Below are 24,245 nucleotides of genomic sequence, written 5' to 3' on the forward strand. Positions count from 1 at the left end.
GCCGGGGATTCCCCCTGAGAAGGGCAGGGTCTAAACCCCCAGCTGGGCTTCCCAGCCTACAGCGACAGAGTGGAAAGTAAAATAGTATCAGCTGTGAAAAGCGAAAAGCCACAGGCTTTCTTGCTAGCCGGAGAGAAACAGCAGGAGAAAAAGAGCTCTTAAGTGGATCACATACGAAAATATTTTGGCCACCACTTACCCTGGGCTCAAGCAGAGGGAAGGCAGAGAGGACTGGAGACACTTGGGGAGAATTTGGCACGGTGGCTTTGAGGGGAGAACTGGAGGGGCAGCTGACTGGGTCCCAGTGCTGACTCATCCCCAGTACTGCGGGTAGACCATTCCCCTCCAAGTGGCGTCAGCCTGAGAGGAAGCAAAAGCCCTGCCTACAGGAATTAAGCTGCCACACCCACAGTCCTTAAGCCTGACAGCTAATCACAGATTGAATAGATTAACAATCAAAGAAGACAGACAACAGCAGTAGATCCCTGGAAGTCTCCAACAGGCTGCCTAGGGCCAGACTGGTACATGATCTGACGCCACCAGAGGCAGATCCAGGAAGTGCAGATCATTCCAAGAAGCACCAACAAACAATAGGAGTCAAAAAAATGGGGAGACAGAGAAACAACCTCCCATCAAAAGGAAAGGTAGAATCCCCAGAAAGAGTGCTAAATGAAATAGAGGGGAGCGAACTATCAGATATGGAATTCAAAACATGGATTATGGAGAAGCTGAATGAGCTCAGCGGAAACTTCAAAGAACTCCAGAAAAACTACAAGGAACTCACAGAAAATTACGTGAGCATGAAAAAGGACATAGAAGCTATCAATAAGAGCCAGGAGGAAATGAAAAATACGATCTCTGAATTGAAGAACACAGTAGAAGGAATTAAAAGCAGGCTAGAGGAAGCAGAAGATCGGATCAGCAAGCTGGAGGACAACCTACACAAAAACTCCCAGACAATGCAACAAAATGAAAAAAGACTGAACAAGACTGAAGAGGTTCTAAGACAGCTGCAGGACAACATGAAACGTAATAATATCCGTATCATAGGAATTCCAGAAGGAGAAGAAGAAGAGCAAGGGATAGAAAACCTCTTTGAAAAACTAATGACAGAAAACTTTCCTAACATGACGAGAGAAAGAGTCACGCAAGTCCAGGAAGCACAGAGGGTCCCAATGAAGATGAACCCCAACAGGCCCACTTCAAGACACATCATAATTAAAATGCCAACATTCAAAGACAAAGAGAGAATCCTAAAAGCAGCAAGAGAGAAACAACTAATAACATACAAGAGAGCTCCAATAAGGCTATCATCAGATTTCTCAGCAGAAACACTACAAGCCAGAAGGGAATGGCAAAAAATATTCCAAGCAATGAAAAACAAAGGCCTACAACCAAGAATACTCTACCCAGCAAGGCTTTCATTCAAAATGGAAGGTGAAATAAGGAGTTTCCAAGACAAAAGAAGGCTAAAAGAATACATCTCCACCAAACCAGCATTGCAAGAGATGCTAAAGGGTCTGCTTTAAGAAGATGAAGAAACAGAGAGACAGAGAGGAACACGAGTACAAAGGGGGAAAATGACAATGAATAAGTACTGAAAGAAAGAAGGAACTTCTACCATTTGCAACAACATGATTGGAACTAGAGAGAATTATGCTTAGCAAAATAAGCCAGGCAACAAAAGAAAATTACCTTATGCTGTCACCTGTTACAGGAAACTAATGAACAACACAAACAAATGAGCAAAATTGAACCAGAGGTATGTAAACAAGGAATAAACTAACAGTAACAAAGGGGGAGATGGGAGGGAGAGAAGGGGTAAGAAGGGGAAGGGTCTAGTCAAAGAACATGTATGAATGACCCATGGACATGGACAACTGGGTGGGGACTGACTGTGGGGGGGGGCAGGGTGCAGGGAAGCAAGAGGGGGAAAAAAAGTGAGACAACTGTAGTGGAAAAACAAACAAACAGAAAATTTTTTAGTGGGGGGGGAATAAAAATATAAAGAATAGAAATGCAAGTTCAGTGAATATTAGAAGGACAAGGATTTTCCTTCCGATAAGACAGTCCTACAGATTTAGAGACTTGTATGTGGGTTATGTTACATAAATTAACATGTGTTTTCTGTTTTCAAAGGGCATAAGCCTACAATCTCATTACCTGAGTGGTTATCTGTATGCATAGGCCTCACTTAATCCTGTCTGCATTGCTGCCTCCTGAGACTCAATGGTTTGGCTGAACTAAGTGGCTGGGTTGGTGAAGAACGGGGTGGTCTGTGGGCTTCACTTTAAAACTGGTTTCTCTTTTCTATCCTAATGGCTTGGACAGAAAAAGCCCAGAGGCCTGAGATGGGGGAAACCTAAAATATTTCCCTCAGTCCAAAATAAGTATAATGGGCAAAAGGGTTTTGGGCAGGTGAGATGTACCTGGCACACCTTCCTCCAAAGAAGCCCTTCTTTTCCCTAATGTGGGACATTGAAAAATTAATACCTGTCTTTTGTCATCTAGTGGTTACGGATTAAATGATGTCCTTTAACCCTGTTGCCCCCAGAATACAACAAGGATGCCAGCCTGTCAAACCAAGCATGCCGTTGTCCAGAGACAGCCAACCAACCTGGAGTCTGCACGATCCTTCCCCTTGTGGGAAGGCCACCCTCCCCTCCACATCCCCACTCTTATTAGGGATTTCTTGACCCACGGGTAGGTAGGACGACGACCATGTCCAGCTTGAAGCAGCTAGAGGAGCTCGAGACCTTCATCCATTGTCCTTTATAAGATTGTAAAGGGTCTTAAGTCTGAGAGGGAGGAATTGTTATTTTTTATTGTTAAAATATTTAACTAATTAATTAATTAATTTTAAAAAAAGAAGAAGAAGAATATATGAAAGGGTGAGGCGGGAGAGCTTGTATGTACGACCCATGGGCATGGACTTGGAGAGGGGATTGTTGGGGAAGGGGGGTGCTGGGCGGAGGGGAGCAAAGGGGAAAAAAAAAATTGGAACTATTGTAACAATATAATCAATAAAATATACTTAAAAAAAAAAAAAAAAGTTATATAATGTCTAATCACCGGGGTGTACATCTGAACCTAATACATTAATGTGTGTCAACTGTAACTGAAAATAAAATAATTTAAAAAAAAAATAAATAAAAAAAAAAAAAAAAAAAAAAAAAACAGTGCCATGTCAGTTTACAAAATCATTCTCAATCAGAAGAAGAAGCAGCACCAGCAACTCCCCATAACTATGTTCATCACTTTGTTCATCAATGGAGAGGTTGGTTACGCCTACACCTTTAGCGGAAGTAGAAGTTATGGACGAGGCCGAAGATACTACTGCACTATCTAAAGAAGCACCTGATGAAGTGGTGCCTTTAGAAGAGCTGTAATGCTCTTATTTGCTGTGCAGTACATTCATCTCATCTTCATCATCTTCATCATCATCAGTACTGCACAGTTAATTCATCATCTTCATCATTCAAGTTGTAGTATACTTCACTGGTGAGTACCCATATAAAATTTTACAGTACTGTATATGTATGTTGTTAAAGTTACATAAGGTTAAGAGTGTAGAATATGTTTAAGAATATAAGTGGTGTTTATACAAGTGTGGAAAAGGTTAATAAGGGAGTGGGAAAGGTTAATAAAGGACTGAGAACGGTTTATAAGTGTGTGGGAAGGGTTTATAAAGCCTTAAAATATATATAAATACTGAAATAAATGTAAGGTTCCCACTTCACAGATTTTCACCTATCGTGGGGGGTCTAGAACGTAATACCCGCAATAAGTGAGGAAATACTGTACTGAACAAGGTAGGAGAAAGCAATTACAGATCAATGTAATGGGACCCCTAAGATGTTACAATCCAGAATGGGAGACAAGGGAAAAAAGTAATGATGAAACACCAAGCAATGAAACTAAAACTACATAGACATGCAATAAGTAATTGTGTGATGGAAACACAACTGAGATGTATTCTTTCCAGAGAATTAAATATTTGTTTTGGTAAGTTTTATATTTAAATGGAAGACTGGTAAGTATATTGAGGGTTAAGTCTTCGATAAGAATCCACTTCAAACTTTCAAGCTTACGCCTTATTTTTAAAAATGTTTCCACAGCTCTTGTGAGGTTTCCACAGGTTACTTACTCACTTACAAAAACCAGATGAAATATAATCTCTTTGGCTCATGACAAAAGAGTTCCATTTCTTGGATGACTCCTCAAGAACACTAGCTTAGAGTCCAAAGACCAGGGTTCAAATCCCTCCTAGTTATGTGCTGCCAAGCAAGTCATTTACTCTATCTAAGCTTAGTTTCCTTATCGATAAACTGGGGAATAACATTCTAAGTTTGCCACAAATATAAATGAAATAAAGTTAATGAAAACACAAAGTAGAGGACTTGGCTTATAAAAGACAATAATATTTATACCTTCTGTTAACAGCAATCTTCATATGTCAGCATAAAAAGATTTTTTTACATTTATGGAAATAGTTCTGTAAATGCCTTTTCTATAACCTCAGAAATATAATTAATTACAACATAGAAAATATTGAAAGATATCAAGAAAAAACCCTAATATTTTAAACCAATCTGAAACTGTTACAGGTAGAAAAAAAAATTCCATATGCTAAATTTATTACAGTTACATAAGTGTAATGCGATTATATAAATGACATACTTTTCAAATCTGTGACATAAAATGGTTTGGTTATGCCACACTTACAAAATAAGATTTCTAAAAAGTTGCTCATACAATGAGTTAATAAGTTAAATGATATTAATGGCCATATAATTTTTATACTTACAAGAACTCCAAGGTCAAGTTATTAAAAGAAAGAATTAACTACTAAGTATAATGGGAACCAGGGAATTCACTTATACAACAAATATTCGTTGAAAGTGTGCTTATGGCTTGTTACTGCACATCATGCTCTAAAATTTTCCCTTTGTCATGGACCATAAAATTTAAGAAATAAATATAAATAATTCTAATGGAAATAGTGGGAAGAATTGAGAATAAGGGCTATAAAAAAGAAGTGCAGTATAGCCACTACTTTCAGGATGGTAAGAAGACAGCATGGTTCTGATTCAAAAGGGAGAAAAACAAAGTTTGGTAACTTAGATCAGTTTCTCAAATTTGCCAGAAACAGTCCTTCCTGAATCCTGCTTTAAGTGAGTGATCAAGTTCTATCTTTTACAACCTAAAAATTCATATGCTAAACTATCTGGTTTGGTTAAAAGAAAATGTACTTTCTTTACACTGGAGAAGAATTTATAGAATTCCAAAATAATGCAAAAATAAATAATTCCTAAATATATCAATCCTTGGATTGAGGTGTGGGAAACCCTTCCTTATTAGACCACTGTTCTTATGCACTTATATAAATAACTTTAATCCACACAACAATATTATGAGGTAGGTATTTTTATTATCTACACCTTACAGGAAAGAAAACTGAAGCAAAGTTAAAAAGCTATTAAGTGGCGAGGGTCCCAGGCCAGTGAGATAGGAGAGATCTAGGAGAGAAACAGATGAAAAAGCCTCACTGGATGCCTGTAAGGAAAGTACCACAAAAGATGGGCTCACAATCAAACTTACTAACAACCCAATACACAGAGTTAAGGAACAAACTGACTCCCAAGAAACAAAAAAATATTCCTCACCCAATTTTATGATGTGATTCTAATAGTGCTACCGAAGCCTTCAAGGAAAGTAGAAGAAAGGTATTCACAAACCATCCTCACTAGTGGCATATATAGAAAAAATCTTAAATAATTTTTTAAAAATTAAATTCAGTCATGTTAAAATATATAAATGACCAAGTTGGGTTTATCCAAAAAATACAATGATGGGTTACCATTAGAATGTCTATTAATTCACTACAAAAAAAAAATCATTATCAATTAAACAGATACTGAAAAAAAGCATTCAATAATATTCAACATCCACTCATAATTTAAAAATATTCTTTGCAAACAAGGAATTTCAAAGGGACCACCCTTAACTTACTAAAGGATATCTAACAAAAATCTACTGCCAAAAACATTCATAGGTATGAAAACTTGGACATGATCCTATCAAAGACAGGATCAAGACAAGAATGCAAACTTCACTGGTATTGGTTCAGACTGACACATATTAGGCTACACTGCAGTAGCAAATTAAGTTTGGAAAGCAGTGGCTTAATATAATAAAGCATTATTGTTCCCTATGCTTTATGGTAATACAGGTTAGCAAGAGAAATGAACACTTCACAAAACTACCCAAGGACCTGTGCTGAGACACTCTGAAAAACTTAAAGCTATGCCATCAAGAACACAAGGTCTCATCGTCACTTAACAGCAAACAATTCATATCAGTTCTTCTATGCTTCATCCTGGAAGGGACCCACATAATTTCCACTCACAGCCTATGGGCTAGAACTAAGCCCGCACATACCTGCAAGGGGGCCTGAATATATTACAGGGCATAAAGAGCCAATAAGCAATAAATGTCTGCCACATCTTCTATCACCACTTTTATTCAACACTGTTTTGAAGACTCCAGTAAGTTCAGACAAAGAAATCTTTTGAAAGGCAATATGAAAATTCATTATTGGTAGATGATATGGTTTCCTCTATTAAAATATCAGTATCTATGACAAAACTGTTACATTAAAATCAGTTTCAAACCTATACCTCAGTAAAACAAAAAAATGTAACTTTATATAAAATAGTATTTGCAATAGGAAACAAAGCAATGAGGTTTCTAGAAACAAATCTAACAAGTGCAACGTCAATAGAAGAACATATATAACTTTAGTGAAACAAGAACTGCAACAACCTGCCTTCATATGGCTTAACTATCGACAAGGTACTGAGGTCCATCTACCTCAACTTGACTTACCATGGATTCCAGGAAATTCTTTCCCAAGAACAAATGTTATAAATCAGTAAATAACTTCATTGTTTGCTTCAGGATCTTCCCATAAAACATTTACCTAAACAACAGTTTGCTCAATCATCAATTAGCTCCCTTCTTGAAACAACAGATTTTCAATCTGGACAAACAGTCCTTTTCTCAGGACAATAGATCAGTCAACTAGATAAATCTCTCCCTTATCAAATAACTGTTTATTTATCAAGACTTGCTTTAAGACCCCCATCCTTTGTGTCCACTAATCCTAAACTTTCGTATCACAAACTCTATTATGAGGATGCCTTGTGAATGACTGAAGTTTATAAATAGTGCTGTGCCAGGTACTACTAAAAGTAACAGCCAATTTCGCTGTCTCTCTCACACACACATATATACAAACACAAACACATTTAATAAGTAACTAAACCAAATAAACAATCAAAAGCCACAAAATACTTATAGGAAGACATGCAATGAAAAGTATTCTAACACTTGACAAGGTAGCCAAAACAATGACATTCATGATATGACAATTATTGTTGGTACACTTTTTGACCAAAATAATCTCCAACCTATGCTTTATCTGAAAGCAAGGATAACTATCATTACGTAATTTATACTACATACCTTATAATCCTTCGGTCGGTAGCAGCCAAGATGCGCATGATCTGAAAAATGTATACAAAAGAAACTATAAATATTTCATACCAAAAAAAATTGATTTCATTTTTGCTTTTCCTACTATCATTCTGTTCCTGTGATTATAATGCATACAGCAGATTTTAGAAATATCTTAATATCAATGTTACATAAGCAAAGATGACAAGCAACAAATTAAAACTTGTATTAATTCTTCAGTAATTAAGTGATTTCATAAATACTAATTTCATTAGAGTAGAAAATATCTGATTACAGACCAGAATAATTTTAGTTAACTAACCAATTTGTCTACATAAATGGTTATGAAATTGATATGGATAAAATGGATAATTTTTATTTGATAAATTAGTTAATGATGAAATTTAATTTGAATATATAGATTTAATAGATATTATCAAATATTCTTGGAGACAATGCTAGAATCAAGTCTATATAATGAAAACAGGGTCAGTTTTAGAGGTGGTAGCATAGTTCAGTGTATGGACCTGTGGACAAATAGATCTACATGACAGTCCAGCCCCCAGCAATTTCTGTACAACATCGGCCAAATTAATCTCTCTAAGACTCATATGCCTCATCTGGCTGATGTACCTCATTCATAATTTGCTTTAAAGATTACCTTGATAGTACATGCAAGGTAATAAAATAAATGTTAATTCTTATTACTAACACCATCATCAAGATCATTACTATTGAATTCTAAGTCCAGCAAGCCTGGGTTCAATTTCTTATTCCATCACTTACCAAATATATTACTTTGGTCAGGTTATACAATTAATCTGTTTCATTCCTCTTTTTAAGAGCAGGAAGGCAATGCTTACTTTATCTCAGAGAGTCATAGTGATGATTAAATTATACAGCTTATAGAAGTCCCAAGCACAGTATCTATAGCACAGTAGATTAGAAAACTATTCTAAATTTCTCCCTCAGATAAGGCTCACTATGTTATAGATTCAGATTTTGGGTTTTACTCATTACTTAAAGGAGTCAACTTTCAAAAATCAACTTTTAAGTATTATAATCTCTTTGATATTGACAAATCATGCAAATTAGAACCACAATTCACAATTCTACTTCCTTACTCATACATTCTGGCCAAAAGTATTCTATATTTTAGCTTCCAAACTGCTTTGTCCAGGAAAAAAAAAAAGTTATATGAATAGAGACCTAGGGTAGTCTATATTCTGTCAATTAATTAGCTTTTGTTAATGGTACAAAATGTTGTTTTCCAAGTATGCTGAACCTTTATAAAGAATTGTTGAAATATGAATGTCTTTTATACAAGGAAAATTTCACCATTTAATTCAGAAAAATTCAACTTACTTCAAGTGCTTTTCAAAATTATAAAATAAATCACAGCTCAGCTCTTCTGTAAAGTCTAATGCACAGCATGGCCACAAGTAGCAGAAGAAATGAAAGAATAAGGATACTGAACCTAATTCTCCAAACATGCTAACTTTAAAAATTAAAGTAATAATTTCTGAACATGGCATATATTACTTGTGGTTACCAATGTAATATTAACAATATCAATATATTAAAACACTTGTATATGTTCTGCTTTCCACAAACCATTTATAAACTTACCCTAATTTGGACAGATTTATAATTTTCTTTCATTTTTATAAATTAATCTGTTGCTTTGATCTGACATTTCCCAATGTTCACATATAATCACCTTTACCAATAATTACTGGTATATTCTAAATGCAGGAGATAAGACTCACAGCCCATGGTTGTGAAGTGCTCATAAATTATGTTGGTTAAGTTACACAAAGTTGAATAACAGCAGCATAAAAGAACAAAGTCAGAATGATCCAGACAATTAATACTATTAAAAAGTCATATCAAGACCAATCTTTCAATGTTGAAGAAAAACAGAAAAACTTTCCAAAGAACGAAAAAGGTGAGTTGAGCTTGAAAGAATGGTCACATTTGAGGAAAGTATGAAGAAAGAACTACTTCAGATTGTTTGTGTGTGTGTGCACATGAGATCTTGATTAACTTTACTTCTTTAAATCTCAGGTTTCTTTGGAATAAATAATAGTATCTAAAATTCTTGGGGTTGTACTATGAGTAATTAACCAATGAAGTATAAGTACTTAGAATATCAACTAGCAAAAAACACATTCAAGAAATGTTAGCAGTTACGTGATTCTCCATTAACTCCATGAAATAGGTATTATGGATGGCATGTTTGTGTCCTCTCAAAGTTCAAACGTTGATTGTATCTGAGATTGGACCTTTGGGAGATAATTAGGGTTAGCTGAGGTCATGAGGATGGGGCTCTCATGATGGCAAAAATGGCCTTATAAGACGAAACATCAGAGAGCTTGCTCTCACGCACACATTCATGTTCTCTCTCTCTCCCTCAATTTCCTTCTCCATTCACCATGAGGAAGAGGTCATGTGAGCATACAGTGAGATGGCAGTTGCCTACAAGCCCAGAGAAAAGATCTCAGAATGAAACCAACCTTACCAGCACCTTGATCTTAGACTTCCCAGCCTCCAGAACTGTGAGAAAATAAATGTCTCTTTTGTAAGCCCCCAGTTTCCAGTATTTTGTTATGGCAGCCCAAGCAGACTAATAAAATACACAGGACTGGTATTTCTACTCTTCACTTCAGTAGGTTGACTTCCTATATAGCTAACAAGTAATGGAACTGAGGTCTTTGATTAGTTCAGTGCTACTTCCACTAATATAAGAATAGATTTCCTTATAATTAAACAAAAGCACACACAATAAAATGACTTTGTCTAAAAAATGACATCATATTATGGCTTTGTTAACCAAATGGATGTGATATATAATCAAATTAATCAATTATGAAGTAGTGACTAACAGTACATGTTAAAAACAAAAAGTAGCAACCAGTCATCAAAACATTTCCTTAGCAACTATCTAATATAGAAATTAAAATCAATTTTGTATTCAAGTCACCATGCACACTGGGAGTAGCCTAATAACTTAGAGTCTCTGCAACCTTCCTCTCTCCATAGCTGACTTTCACCCATTAGGTTTAGATATGACTCAGTCCTGAAGGACCAATCCTGACTTTAAGAAAGAAGGACTTAAAGCTTTAATCTAAAACTCGGCAACTCTATACCAACTCATTGTTTCTATCAAAGTAATTCTTGAGCCCTATACTAATAATTAATTATTGCTGCTACGTGTTCTCCGTAAGTCAATCCTGATCTTGGCAACCTCCACAATACCCTAGTAAGAAGGGCACTGTTGTCTTCCTTTTTCATAACTTCAAGAAATTAAATCCCATTCTGGTATTTAGTGCTACTACTACTGCAAAACACCTAATGCTGAATGTATACACCTATTTAAACCTTCAAAGAGCAGGACCCCGGAGTCCTTTATCAGCACTTACTCTACTGCTATGCCAATGCCGATGGAACATTCTGAGGTTGGCCTCTGCTCTCCTGTGAATCACCATGGAGAATAGGGCCAATGCATTTGCCATATGTCAGTCCCAATAACTGGAAACAAAGCTAACACATACAGCTTTGTAAAATAAAACCAGGGTTTAGTATCTCTCACAGGATCCAACCTTCTAAACAGGAAAGGCACATAACAAAGTGTTTTCTACCTCGATCACTTATGATGTATTCACTTGAAAATGATTATTCTGACCTCTAATATTTTTATCTTTTCTATCTATGGCTGTCAAAGTCCCAGTAGCAAAAGTCTCAGACTTTCCCCCTCACTTTTTTTCTTGTCTGAAGTTCAGGAAACAGCAAGTGTCCTGCTTACCAATTACTAGAAGAGTGATGATCATCAAAAAAGACATATAAGTGACTAATAAGCACACAGAAAACACTCACTGTCACTAGTCAAATGCAAATTAAAATCACAGTGAGATAGGACTGCGTACCCACTAGAATAATTATAAAAAATAGCAGTAACAAGTGTTGACAAGGATGTGGAGAAACTAGAAACCTCATACCCTGCTGCTGGAAATGCATTATGGTGCAGCCACATTGGAAAACAGTGGGCAATTGCCTAGCAAGGTAAACATAAATTTACCATATGAACCAGCAATTCCATTGCTAGGTGTCTGTCCCAGAGAAAAGAAAACATGTCTATGCAAAGACTTCAGTGCAAATGTCCACAGCAATATTATTCCTAATAGCCAAGAAGTGGGAACAATCCAGGTGCTGAGGTGGGAATGCAGAGTCACCACAAATGGGTATACAGAAACTCTTCTGGATAAGGGAAATATTCTAAAAATGGATTGTGCAAATTTATTAAAAATCATTTAATTCTACACTTAAAACAGGTAAATTTTATGGTAGATAAATTTTATGATAGATAAATTTTACCTTAATAAACCTATTAAAATGTTTAATAAAGAACAGAAATAAAGAAACTAAGCTGTCTACTGCTAAAAGGAGGAGGGATACATTTAAATAAAAGCTGAAATAAATGAGACATTTTGCTAATAAATATACACATGATGACTACATGCTATTTTATTCAGAAAACATTAAAATATTACCATGTATTCCTATTTGTTCAAGATATGACATATTAGGATTTGAATATTATTTCCCATTTACAGGGTGGGACAAAAGTAGGTTTACAGCTGTGAGTACATAAAATTGTGTTTATTCTTGTATTATTATTTATTAATTATTGCATTATTTTTTCATAAGACAACTGAAAACCTACTTTAGCCCCACTCTGTATTTTACTTTACAAATAATAACCACCAAACAAAGGAATTAGCAGAAGCTCATAAAAGATCACAATCTTATGTAGAAATAAAACTCATAAAAGAATGTTTGATTGATGAGAATATGACAAGTTTCCTCCAAGGGGGAGACAGAGTCTAACATTTCTCCTAAATTCTAAGCAAATGACAAGAGGCCAGGACGACACCCTTGATTTCCTCTTCAAAATACACAAATGACTGGATAAAGCTTCCAAAGATACTTGAGGTACAAGACACACTGAATTTCTTCAAAAAGTCTGCACAAATTACAATTAGAATTACATGCCACGGAAATCCCAGGCAGAGGAAGTGTGCTTGAAAATTTTATCTAAAAAAGGCAGCTGAATCAATGTGGAGATAGTAGTAGTAGAGCAGTGGTAAAGAAGGAACTTGGGGTTAAAAGACTTGCATTCTAGACTGACCATGGCTATTCTGTAGCTCTCCAACAGATCAAACTCTCTAAGTCTCTGTCATTTTTCTTAATCGAAAATAGTTAAATTCATCTTCATATGATTATTATGAAGACTAAAACAATCAATGGTGATAAAAATGATTTCCCATAAAAACTTAAGAATTATTAGGCATAAGGTTGAGGGTTTGATCCCCAGGCAGGGAACATACAAGAATCAAGCAATGAATGCATAAGTAAGTGGAGAAGCAAATAATGTTTCTCTCTCCTTGTCCCCTTCCTCGCTCTCTCTCTCTCTCAAAACCAAAAAATAACAAAATATTTTTTAAAAGAATTATTAGGCAAGATATTTTGGCAAAAAGTGTTCAAGAAGGATTTCCATTAAAGTAAGATAGTCACAAGTGAAAATTCACTGCTTTAGAGAATCTGTCGTAAGAAATCCTCATATGCATTTAAATAGCTTATGAAAACCCAAATCACAGCTGCTCAACTGTCAGGCAGGAAAAAAATATAGTCGAAGAATAGAGGCAAGGAAATTAAAGAAATGAGAAAGAAACTTTTTATAGTAGAAAGGCAAGTAATAAATGTAGAAAGAATAATAAAATATTTTAAAATCACTATTTGGCTAACATCACAGAAATAAATTGTTTCAGGCAAAAATCATCATGTATGCTAATGGAGTCAAAGTTGAGGAGTCACGGGATATTACATAGTTTCAAGATATCTTCCCATAGTTACAAAGAAAATAAATAGCACTTTTATGATGGAGAAACAAAGCATAAACCACCTTAATCAAGTGAGCAAATTAATATCGCCAGTAACAAAGCGACACCACATACCTCCTGACATGATGCACTGAGAGTAACACAACACTCCTGTTGTATTCTGAAGAAAAACAAATAATCTAAATCTAATCATGAAATTAAAATCAAACAACCCCAAATTGAGGGACATACTACTAAATAATTGGCCTGTATTCTTCAAAATTATCAATGTTAAATACATTATCAATGTCAAATACAAAGAAAGTCTAAGAAACTGGTCCATGTTAAAGAAAACTAGAGACATGGCAACGGAAGGCTATGGATGATATGGGACTTCTCTTGCTGTAAAAATATTATAGGGACAAGTGGCAAAATCTGATTTAGGTTTACAGGTTAGTTATTGTTCTTATGCCATTGTTAATTTCCTGCTCTGATAATTGCATCACAGATGATAATATCTTTCTGGTCTTCTCAGATTGCCATAAGAAAATACCACAGACTGAGTGGCTTAAACAACAGACATTTATTTCTCACAGTTCTGACAGCTGGAAGTCTGAGATCCAGGTACCAGTATAGTCAGGTTCTGGTAAATGGTCTTGTTCTGGCTTGAAGACAGCCACCTCATACCTTTGTCTTCACATGGCAGAGAGGGAAAGCAAGGTCTCTGGTGCCTCTTCTACTAAGGGCACTAATCCTAACAAGGAGGCCCCACCCTCATAGCCTCACCTAAACCTAATTAATTCCCAAAGGCTCCATCTCCATATACCATGCAAATAGGTATCAGAGCTTCATCATATGAATTTTGGAGGGAGACAATTCATTCCATAGTGACATCCTTGTCAAAAAAAAAGTTTATACACAGGCACACACACAGAGATGTAGGCAGGAGAGAAAAGAGATAAAGAGAAGTAGAGAGAAAAGCAAATATTAGTATGTGTGGATTCTGAAAGGTGCATGAGAATTCTTTGTATTCCTTCAACTTTTCTGTATGTCTGAAATTCAAAAAATATATAACTGTCAAGAAAAATCAGACATTTAAGTGTATTCTAAAACCATCTTACAAATAAACATCTATATTGAAGTTACTTCTGATCTTCTTGTTCTAAAAGATCATTTTTCCATGTCCATAAATTTTTTCTAAGAAGACATAGAGTATAACATCTTTTCCTAATTTAATATAATCTGACATTCTAGGTATAAAAAACATTGATTATCACATCTATCTCCCTGTCAGTGCTAAAAAATAAAGCAAAATAAATGAGCACAAACTCTGAATGTTCTTTGAGAAGAATGCTTCACTTCCCCACTTAATAAAAAGAGATTATACACTACAGTATAGAAGGAGAAAGAGAAAGAGCTCACAGCATGTCATGATTATGTTTTTCAGTGTCTCATTTTTGTTTCTCTGCCTTTGTTAGTGTGTAGTAAATTAACTTAAGGGCTGTTGGTGAATGCCTGCTGAGCTGACTAGACTAGCCAATTCAGTTTAACACTCAAGTATCCTTAAATATTCAGTCTCATTTAACCTTCATAAAAATTACCTTCATATTGAACTTAAGAAAATACTTATCTAACCATTAGGACTAGGACTAAAGTTTAAAGATATAGTCATAAACTAAACCTAAAGGATGTTATCTTTTCAGACATAAAACTGATAAGTATTATTTATATATTACAATGGCAGCTGATATTTATAAGTCCAGTGTACTAGCACAGTTTACAGGGTAAGAATTACCATGTTATCTTCATTCTTTGATTAAAAAAACTGATTATCAAAGTAGTTAAGAATTGATTCAAGAAACCCTACTTTGTAAATAAGTGGCAGAACAAATATTCAAATATATGTGTGAATGTCCATCCAAAAACTATATCGTTGATCTCTTTTTACTACAGTATTCCCCAAAGTCTGTTCCACAAACTAATATATGTTAAGGTGAGAAAAGGGCTCCAGGGTCAAATAAATTTAGAAATTGTTGAGCAAAACATAATCAAGTTGTTGTTTTTACTAGAAGATAATACTATTTTGTATCTCAAAGAGGGAAATGGTTTATAGCAGCACAGAAATTCTATTATTTTTAGAGAGTACCTATATGGGTGTGTCCCACAAGTTATGAAAAGTAGCACTATACCATATTATCCAATAATACAGCAAAGATTCTGTTTTTGTTAACTGACGCCAAGTGAAAGGCTTGACAGTTGCCAAGGCAATAAAGCAAGAGAAAGAACTGGTATCTCACCACTGTGCATCCTGGACCATCCGTCTCTTTCACAGTCTCTGCCAGAAGATCCAAATAAAGTATCAGCCTTGGGACTTGGGGGATCAACCTAGAAGAAGAATTCAAAGCGGAAAAACAGTGTAAGTCTCCTTTCAGTGCCATGGCACCAGAAAATCAACTAAATTACATAGACCACATATCTTCAGGTAACCACGGAAGTGACCATATGGTTCAGGCATGTTTCAAAGTCAGAGCATAGTTGAGTATTTTGCTGTTTGGCTTTAGACAAAATTGATAAAAACTCCAGAAATGTTTAATTATATATATTTTAATTGAACAGATATACAGTTGAATACCTATTACTCCATTGCCTAGTCTGCTTTCCATTACAAAGTTTGGGACATCTACATCATGGAATACTACTTGGCCATAAAAAAGAAGAAAATTTTACCCTTTGTGACAGTATAGATGGACCTGGAGAACATTATGCTGAGCGAAATAAGCCAGTCAGAGAAAGACAAATACATATGGCTTCACTCTTATGTGGAATCTATGAACAACTGAAGAAACAAGGAAAATGGCGACCGACTCATAGATAGAGAGCAAGATGACAGTGAGGGCAGGGGAGTTAAGGGGGTGGAGGGATTGAGCAAAAAGGAAAAAGGACTCATTGATATGGACAACAGTGTGGTGACTGCTAAGGGGCGGGGGATATAAGAGGACTAAATGGTAATGGAAAAAATACAATAAAGATTAAATAAAACTTTTAAAAACTAAAAAAATAAAATAAAAAGATTAGTCATTTGCTAGTTATCTCTTTAGCATACAGATTTTGAATTCAAACAGTGTCTTTACTTAGCTGTGTTCAAAGCCCAGAACGCTGAGTGCTTTATAGCTTATAGATAATAAGCAAAATAAAAAAATCAGAGTGATATAAATCTGTGTAAAAAGACAGCTCTATTCATGAAAATTATAAACCCTGTGCATTAAAGAATAATACCAAGAGAGTGAGAGGACAACTATAAAAGAAAACATTTGCAAATAATCTGATATATAAGGCACTAAGATGCAGAATATATAAGCTTCTACAACTTAATAAAAACCTCAATTAAAAGTGGGCAAAAGACTTAAATAGACAAGTCTACAAAAGATATAAAAATAACCAATAAGCACATGAAAAAAATGTTCAACAACACTAATTATTAGGGAAATGCAAATCAAAAGTACGTGAAATAATACTTCATACCCATTAGGATCACTATATAGGAAAAAAACCAATATAATAAGTGTTGATGAGGATATAGAGAAATTGAAACCCATTTGCATTGTTGGTGGGAATGTAAATTGGTGTACCTATTATGGAAAATAGTGTGGAGTTTTTTCAAAAAATACAAAGTAAAATTATAATATGACCCAGCAATTCTACTTCTGGGAATCTAACCAAAACATCTGAAAGCAGGGAACACCGTGTTCACAGCAGCATTATTCACAATAGCCAAAATGTGGAAGCAAACCAAGTGTCCATCAGCAAATAATTAAGTAAAATGTGACATATACATATAAAAGAACATTATCCCACTGTAAAAAGGAAATTCTGACAAATGCTACAACATGAATGAACCTTGATGATACTATGCTAAGTGAAATAAGCCAGTCGCAAATGGACAAATACTGTATATTCCACTTATTTGAGATACCCAAAGTAGTAAAATTCATAAAGACTGAAAGAAATGGTAGTTACCAGGGGCTGAAGGAAAGGGGAGTGGGAAGTTACTGTTTAATGGATACAGAGTTTCAGCTTAGCAAGATGAAAAAAGTCCTGGAGACAGATGGTGGTGATGTAAATGTAAATGTACTTAATCTTACTAAACTGTACACTTAAAAAATGATTAAAATAGTACATTTTATATGGTGTATATTTTACCACAACTTTTAAAAATTAAAATTAAGAAGAGTCAAAAGACAAGCCACAGAATGAGAAAAAATTATACCTGATAAAAGTTCTAGAATACGAAATATATAAAGAAAATTCACAACTGAGCATCAAAAAGACAACCTATTTAAAAGTGGACAAAAAAAAAAAAAACTTGAATAGATCTCTCTCCAAAGAAAATACACAATTGGCTAGTAAGCACATGAAAAGATGCTTTGCATCCTTAGTCATTAGGCAAATGCAAATCTAAACCATAATGAGAAACCACTCCACATGCCCTAAGATGGCTGTAATAAAAAGAAGACAAACGCAAAGTAACAAGTGTTGGTGAGAACGTGGATAAATTGTAACCCTCATGCAGTGCTGCTGAGAATGTAAAACGGGGCAACCACTGTGGAAAACAGTTTAATAATTTCCTTATGGCCCAGTAATTCCACTTCAAGATATTAAAACAATTAGGAATTAAAACAGGTATTCAAACAAAAACATGTGTACAAATGTTCATAGAAGCACTGTTCATACAACCAAAAGGTGCAAACAACCCAAATGCCAATCAGCAGATGATAAACAAAATTTGGTACATATGAGGTCTGTCCAGAAGGTATCCAGCCATGTACTATGAAAAATAGACACATTTATTAAAGATACAAGATACAAGAAACATTGTACACAGGACAATAATGCCTCAGTCCCCTTCAAAGTAGGCCCCTTGGACCTCACACATTTTCTCAATAGCCATCAGCTTTCCCATCATATTTTCCTGAATATCTTTGATGGTCTGAAAGCTCTTCCCTTTCAAAGGCGATTTTAGTTTTGGGAAAAGCCAGAAATCACAGGGCACCAAATCTGGGCTGTAGGGGGGCTGAGTCACCTGGGTGATTTGATGTGTCACCAAAAGCTCAGCACAAGACATGATGCATGAGCAGGCGTGTTGTTGTGATGAAGCTGCCAATCACCAGTAGCCCATAGCTGCAGCCTTCTGAATCATCAGAATAGTTTCCATGGAGGAATGTTCAAGCTTATTGTAACATCTGATGCAGAATTATTGCTCTACTCGCTCAGTACACATGCTCACTCAACAGCGTCTACTGCCCCCACTGACTAGTAGAGTGAAGTTGTCATTGTTCACATATGCGTATTCCATTCCACTTTTCTTGGCTGCCAGGTTACATTGATGTCATCATGCAAACTGTTCTCATTGTATTAATGGCTGGACTTTTTCCGGACAGACCTCATATGCATACATGAATTATTCAGCCATAAAAAGAATCAAGCACTGGCATGTGCTACAGCATGAATGAAAACTCAAAAGCACTGTGCTAAATGAAAAATGCCAGGCACAAAATGCCAAATATTGTATGATTCCACTTATATGATTTGGCAGAACAGGAAAAGTCATAGAGATAAAAAGCAGATTAGTGGTTGCCAGGGGCTGGAGAAACAAAGGAATGAGAAGTGAATGCTTAATGAGTACATGGTTTGGTTTAGGATAATGAAGTTCAGGAACTAGATAGTTGTAAGAGTTGCAGAACAATATGAATGTATAATATTTCCACTAGTTTATTTAGTGCCACTAAAATAAATACTTTAAAATGAATGGAATGATAAATTTTGTTAAGTGTATTTTATCATAAAAAATCCTATTCTGCATAACTAAAATCCTATTCTGGATAAATTAAAAAAAAAAAAAAAATGCTGTTTAACTCTTCCAGAATGGCTTTTCCAGTTTGGGAACATGCTAGTGATTTATTAAAACTGCTCCATAATCTTTAAGGCTATTTTTCATACAATGTATCTAAAACTAGAATGTGTTTCCTAAAAGTGTTAACATTTTGCATATGCATGTACCAAATTAAAATGTTTGGTCATAAATTTGTTAAATGCTTTTAAAATCACAAATTGCAATGGCGGGGGAAGACATGTCTATGTTCACAAATACAACTGGAAAAATCCAATTTTCTATACAATAAATAAACAATTTTCTAACTACAGACTTGGAAGTATGCATTTCTTTCTATTCATTAGAAAGCTAAGAGGAAAATCACTTTAATACAAATGTCAAAGTTTATACAAGACATATTAGAATTATTCTATTTTGAACAGTGATGTGAAAAACAATATAATAAACATTTAAAGAGCAGTTATTTCCTTAAACAATTTTTATGTGGCTAACCGCCCCCCTCCCCCACCCCGTAAATATTCCTGGTTATCTTTGTCCATAGGCACCTAGTAGGTCCTTGCATTTCAATCCAATTTACAATTGAGGACAGATAAAAATTAAAAGCACTCTGAAACTGCCATCAAACAAGCAAGTGAACATTATCTGGATACTGTTTACACAAACAACCACAAGAAAAAATCTTACTAGAACTTATAAATTCTACAGAAATAAGACAAATGTAATCACAATAATTTAAACTTAAAGCACATCAAAAGTAGAACTACGCTACTACCCTTAACTCCCTTCACTTTCAAAGGCCTTTCCACCCCCATCAAATAACAATTTGCTTCAAAGGTCCATTCATTATATAAGGTTGACCCACAGAATATAATTTCAAGGGAAACTCGTTTTCCATTATAATTTTTAAAAAGTCTAGGGGTGGGGAGGTCTTCCTTTTCATAAAGAAAACTTGGTCCTCTTTTAAAACCCTACTCTGCCATTTTAGTACTAACGTCAGTTACATCTAAGTTCAATCTGTAAAGTCATGTGCTGTACACTGTATAAGAAGAAAGGAAATGTGTACTTAGAGGATTTAACATGCCATTGATGTTGGAGCTTGATCGTTGTCAGGTTTAAAGACTGGCAAAAAAAACTGGCATTTTGTTCTAAGTTAATTTTCCACTGTAGATTGCTATGCTAACAATTCAGGACACAAAACTAACACAGGCTAGAAGTTGAAAGAAGTTTTAGAATATTATTTTTGTGAAAGAAAGATTAAATCAGTTTCAAATGGAAATGTTTAAGAGAACACATACATGTCTAATCACAAATGGAGGTTTATCTGTTTCTTTTTTGAATTCATACGGCCCCAGATTTAAATGGGCCAACCGCCTCCTGGTGTCTTCAGATAGCTCACACATCCTTCTTTTTGTGTAGGGAGATGGAGAGTGTGATTTGGAAGATATTGTAGGCTGTTCGTAGTTTTTTGCATTAACACAATATTTATTTCTCTCAGGTGACTTGGATTTTTTCTTTTGTGATCTTGATGTTCTGCTTTGCAGTCTGCTATGTGATTTTTCAACTGGAGTCGTATGGTAAAGATATTTATCCTAAACATAAAAAATAAAAATTAACTTGGGTAGAAGATAGATGGATGGATGGATGGATGGATGGATGGATAGAGATACACACTTTTAAAAAGCAATTGATGACACATATAATTTAAGCCAACCAGATGAGCTTTCCTATTTGTGCAGATCCTTGGAAAAGTCAAACCCATATTCCCCTACATTACTCTTTAGTAGTTAATAAAGCATACTGTATCAAACTTCCTTCTTAAGTCTAACAAGTACTTTACAAACACGAAAGTTTAATATTTAATCATTTGAAAAATCTAAGAAACAAAGTCAGAAAAATGATTTTTCAGTATACTAAAAATTAATGTTAATGTTTATTTATTATTTATAATTAAGTATTCAAATAATTGGGGATTGTACAAAGTGATTATAATTTTAAGATTGCTTCCAAACTATAACTTTATCATTTAATTACAGAAAACCATACCATCTTAATTCTGGTTCCACACTGTTATAAAAGTAAAAATGTATAAAAGATATGTTACAAACTTAAATAACTAATATTCTAACTTCAAAAAATATGGTTAGCAGTCTAAAATTCTGAAAAGCAAATGTAATACTTCTAAAATTTTTTGCATTAGGATAAATTTTATTTAGTCTCTTATACATGCATTAAAAATTGAATTATAAGTAAATAAGACCTCTTTACTCATTATCTAGAATTATGAGCTTTCCAATATTAGAGAAAATGGCAGTTAAGAATCTTTGAATGTCCTCCTAATATTAATTACTTAAACAAAAATAGCAATCCTACCCCACTCTCTACTTTCTCTATCCTCTTCCCTACTTGTTAAAGGTATCTATTCTAAAAAATAAAAATAAAATACAAATGTGAAATAAAAGGGAGAAGAGTCAAATATTTTTAAGAGGTAGATAAACGGGAAACAAAATACATTATATTTTCCTAATTGGAAAAATAAGTCCATGAGTTCATACAAACCAGCAGCATCAGATTATTTCATCATCTTTCTTTCTTCTATAGTTCTTGATATGCTCCTGAACCTCCTCCCACCTTGTTCAATGACTACAACAAGTAATGCAGAATTTTTCTACCTCATCCCATTTCATCTACCTCTGTGACATCACACTGACTCACAGAGGCAGGAATGTTAGCACATGAAAGGATCTGGAGGTTTAACAAAATGTTCAAGAAACGAATCTCCCCAAAACCATGGACTGAAACTTCCTATTTCTCAGCGTTAAGTAATTATCTTCTTGTACTTTGTCTTAGATTTCATCATTAGGCAGATCCATTGCACCCCAAACTCTGAAAATCCCTTGCTCACCAAAATGTTTCCTCAACCTGCTTCTTTTATTCTCACTAAATCTGTTACTTGCCCTCTCACTGACTCAGTCCACAATGTCAAGTCCCTCCCTGACCCAAAAAGGCAGCCAACTTTGAGACCTGTGAATGAAGCCATCCCCCATCAGCCAGCCCTGGCCTAGCCAGTCCAGACCAAAAGACTCACCAGCTAATCCACACAACTGTGAGAAACAATTTGCTTTAAGCGACTAAGTCATCATGGCCTTTTATACAGCGAAAGTTACTTGATATGACATATTAACCAGCATATTAATAAAGCTCCTATCGATATTTAATATTAAATTCTACTTTGCACTAGGCAAAAATAAGTAAAAAAAGTTTTATTCCAGAAAAATCACAGTAATTTTTTCGTCCATTCAATTGGTGACAAAACATCCAATTTTTAAAGTTTCAAAATAAATAAAGATCATTATAAGTATTGTAAACCTCAATAATCTCAATAACTTTTATGACTTCACTGACTTGTCTCTTAACAAAAAATGTTTTGTCCTATTCTTATATTTAAATCTGAAAATGCTGCTTTTATAGCCATTAAAATTTTAATTGTAACTAATACTTACTTTTAAGTAGATTGATCACATTCTCAAATAAAGTCAAATAAGATTAAAATTCTAGCTGTTAACATTCAGAATTTTAATGTGAATGTATATGCTCTGTTGTGCCTACTCAGACATTTTCTATTTTCTATTTCAACTATTGCCTCTGACCTCTCCTAGTTACCTTAATTAAAATAACATAGTAACAGCCGCAAAATTCATTAATTAAATGTTATGTGCCAGGTACATCACATATATTCTCTAATTTAATCTTTAAAGCAACCATATAAGGAACTTGAACCCAAATCTGTCTGACTCTAAAGCATATTTTCTTAAACCCTGTCTGACACCAAAGCCTGCTTTCTTACATCTCTGCTCAATAAAGAACAAATGACAAACATTGAAACAGCAAGATAAAAAGAGTCTTCCCAGAAGTTTACAGAGGAAAATGTTATTTCCGAAGTCTAAGGAAGCTATTAATGGGGAGCCAGTTTTATATTGAGAAAGGACCCTTCCACCAAGCTGTGTACACCTAGAATGTATATACTTTTCTGTGTATATTGCTAAACTCCAGACAAAAAGAGACTTCTCTATCCATCCGCCAGAAGGGCATATCCTAATGTGGAGAGAAACATTTTGTCTGAGCCCAGGTAAGACAAATATTTGTAACAACTCACAATTTTCAACAAGTTGCAGTGTATATATCAAAAACAAGTCAGAAACACATCTCTGCATTTGGAAAGCATGGCTTGTTAGAAACTCTAATAGCTATGCTTCAGCTTGCATTTAAAAAAGATAAATAACTATGGCCAAACTCTGATGTATTAAATATCATGCTAAATTAAATGATCCCTTTGATAATTTTATAACTCTATGTTACCTTTCTTAGCTTAAGTCACAGTTATCATCCTCAGCAAATTTACTCTAAAACTGATAATGTAGTCAATTAATACTCCAGTCTTTCCATCGTAGGTCCAGTCTTGCCCAGTTGGGCCCTCTGGGCTTTGTACATTACTGGCTCTTCATCACAGGCTGGTCATTGTTACCTCGTCATAATGCAACCACATGAGTGATGCCCAGACATTAGTAGATAAGCTGTGGACAAGGCAGCAAGATGATCCTCGTGACTCAGTAAGAAGTCAGACCAGAATGGAACATTAGACCCAGGTATCTCAGTTACTAAAGGCAGTTTTCAAAAATATAGAAGGTACTTAGGCTGGAGTATCCAAGCTTTCCTTGATCTGATAGTACCAGTGTGCTTGCCAAACTGAGCAAGAGTCCCTTAAGGAATAACTGGCTACACATCGATATCCCAGCCTGAGACCCTCTGGTTATATTTGCTAAAAAGTTATCCTTTGGACATCCTACAGTAACCTATAACTTCTGTAAGAAGTCTTGATGCCAACGTATTTCTGAGAGCCTGACTTCTCTGCATTAAAGAAAAGGTCCATAAAGTTAAAACAAAACACATAATGGCACCGT

The 24,245-nt window shown here is 34.9% G+C and overlaps 1 protein-coding gene across 4 annotated transcripts in view; it reads right to left on the bottom strand.

Moving 5' to 3' along the window:
- SPATA6 (spermatogenesis associated 6) overlaps nucleotides 1-24,245 on the bottom strand; it is an 87,991-nt gene that overhangs the window by 24,648 nt on the left and 39,098 nt on the right. For all 4 annotated transcript variants that reach the window (XM_090271621.1, XM_090271619.1, XM_090271620.1 and 1 more), the window contains exons 7-9: nucleotides 20,583-20,876; nucleotides 15,695-15,782; nucleotides 7,528-7,568 (exon numbers count right to left, since the gene is read on the bottom strand). In XM_090271621.1, the coding sequence (XP_090127747.1) occupies nucleotides 7,528-7,568; nucleotides 15,695-15,782; nucleotides 20,583-20,876 (423 nt within the window). The remainder of the gene's footprint in view (nucleotides 1-7,527; nucleotides 7,569-15,694; nucleotides 15,783-20,582; nucleotides 20,877-24,245) is intronic.

The sequence above is a fragment of the Furipterus horrens genome, unplaced genomic scaffold (assembly GCF_987537825.1).
Source record: "Furipterus horrens unplaced genomic scaffold, mFurHor1.1.pri manual_scaffold_3, whole genome shotgun sequence".
Lineage (NCBI taxonomy): Eukaryota > Metazoa > Chordata > Mammalia > Chiroptera > Furipteridae > Furipterus > Furipterus horrens.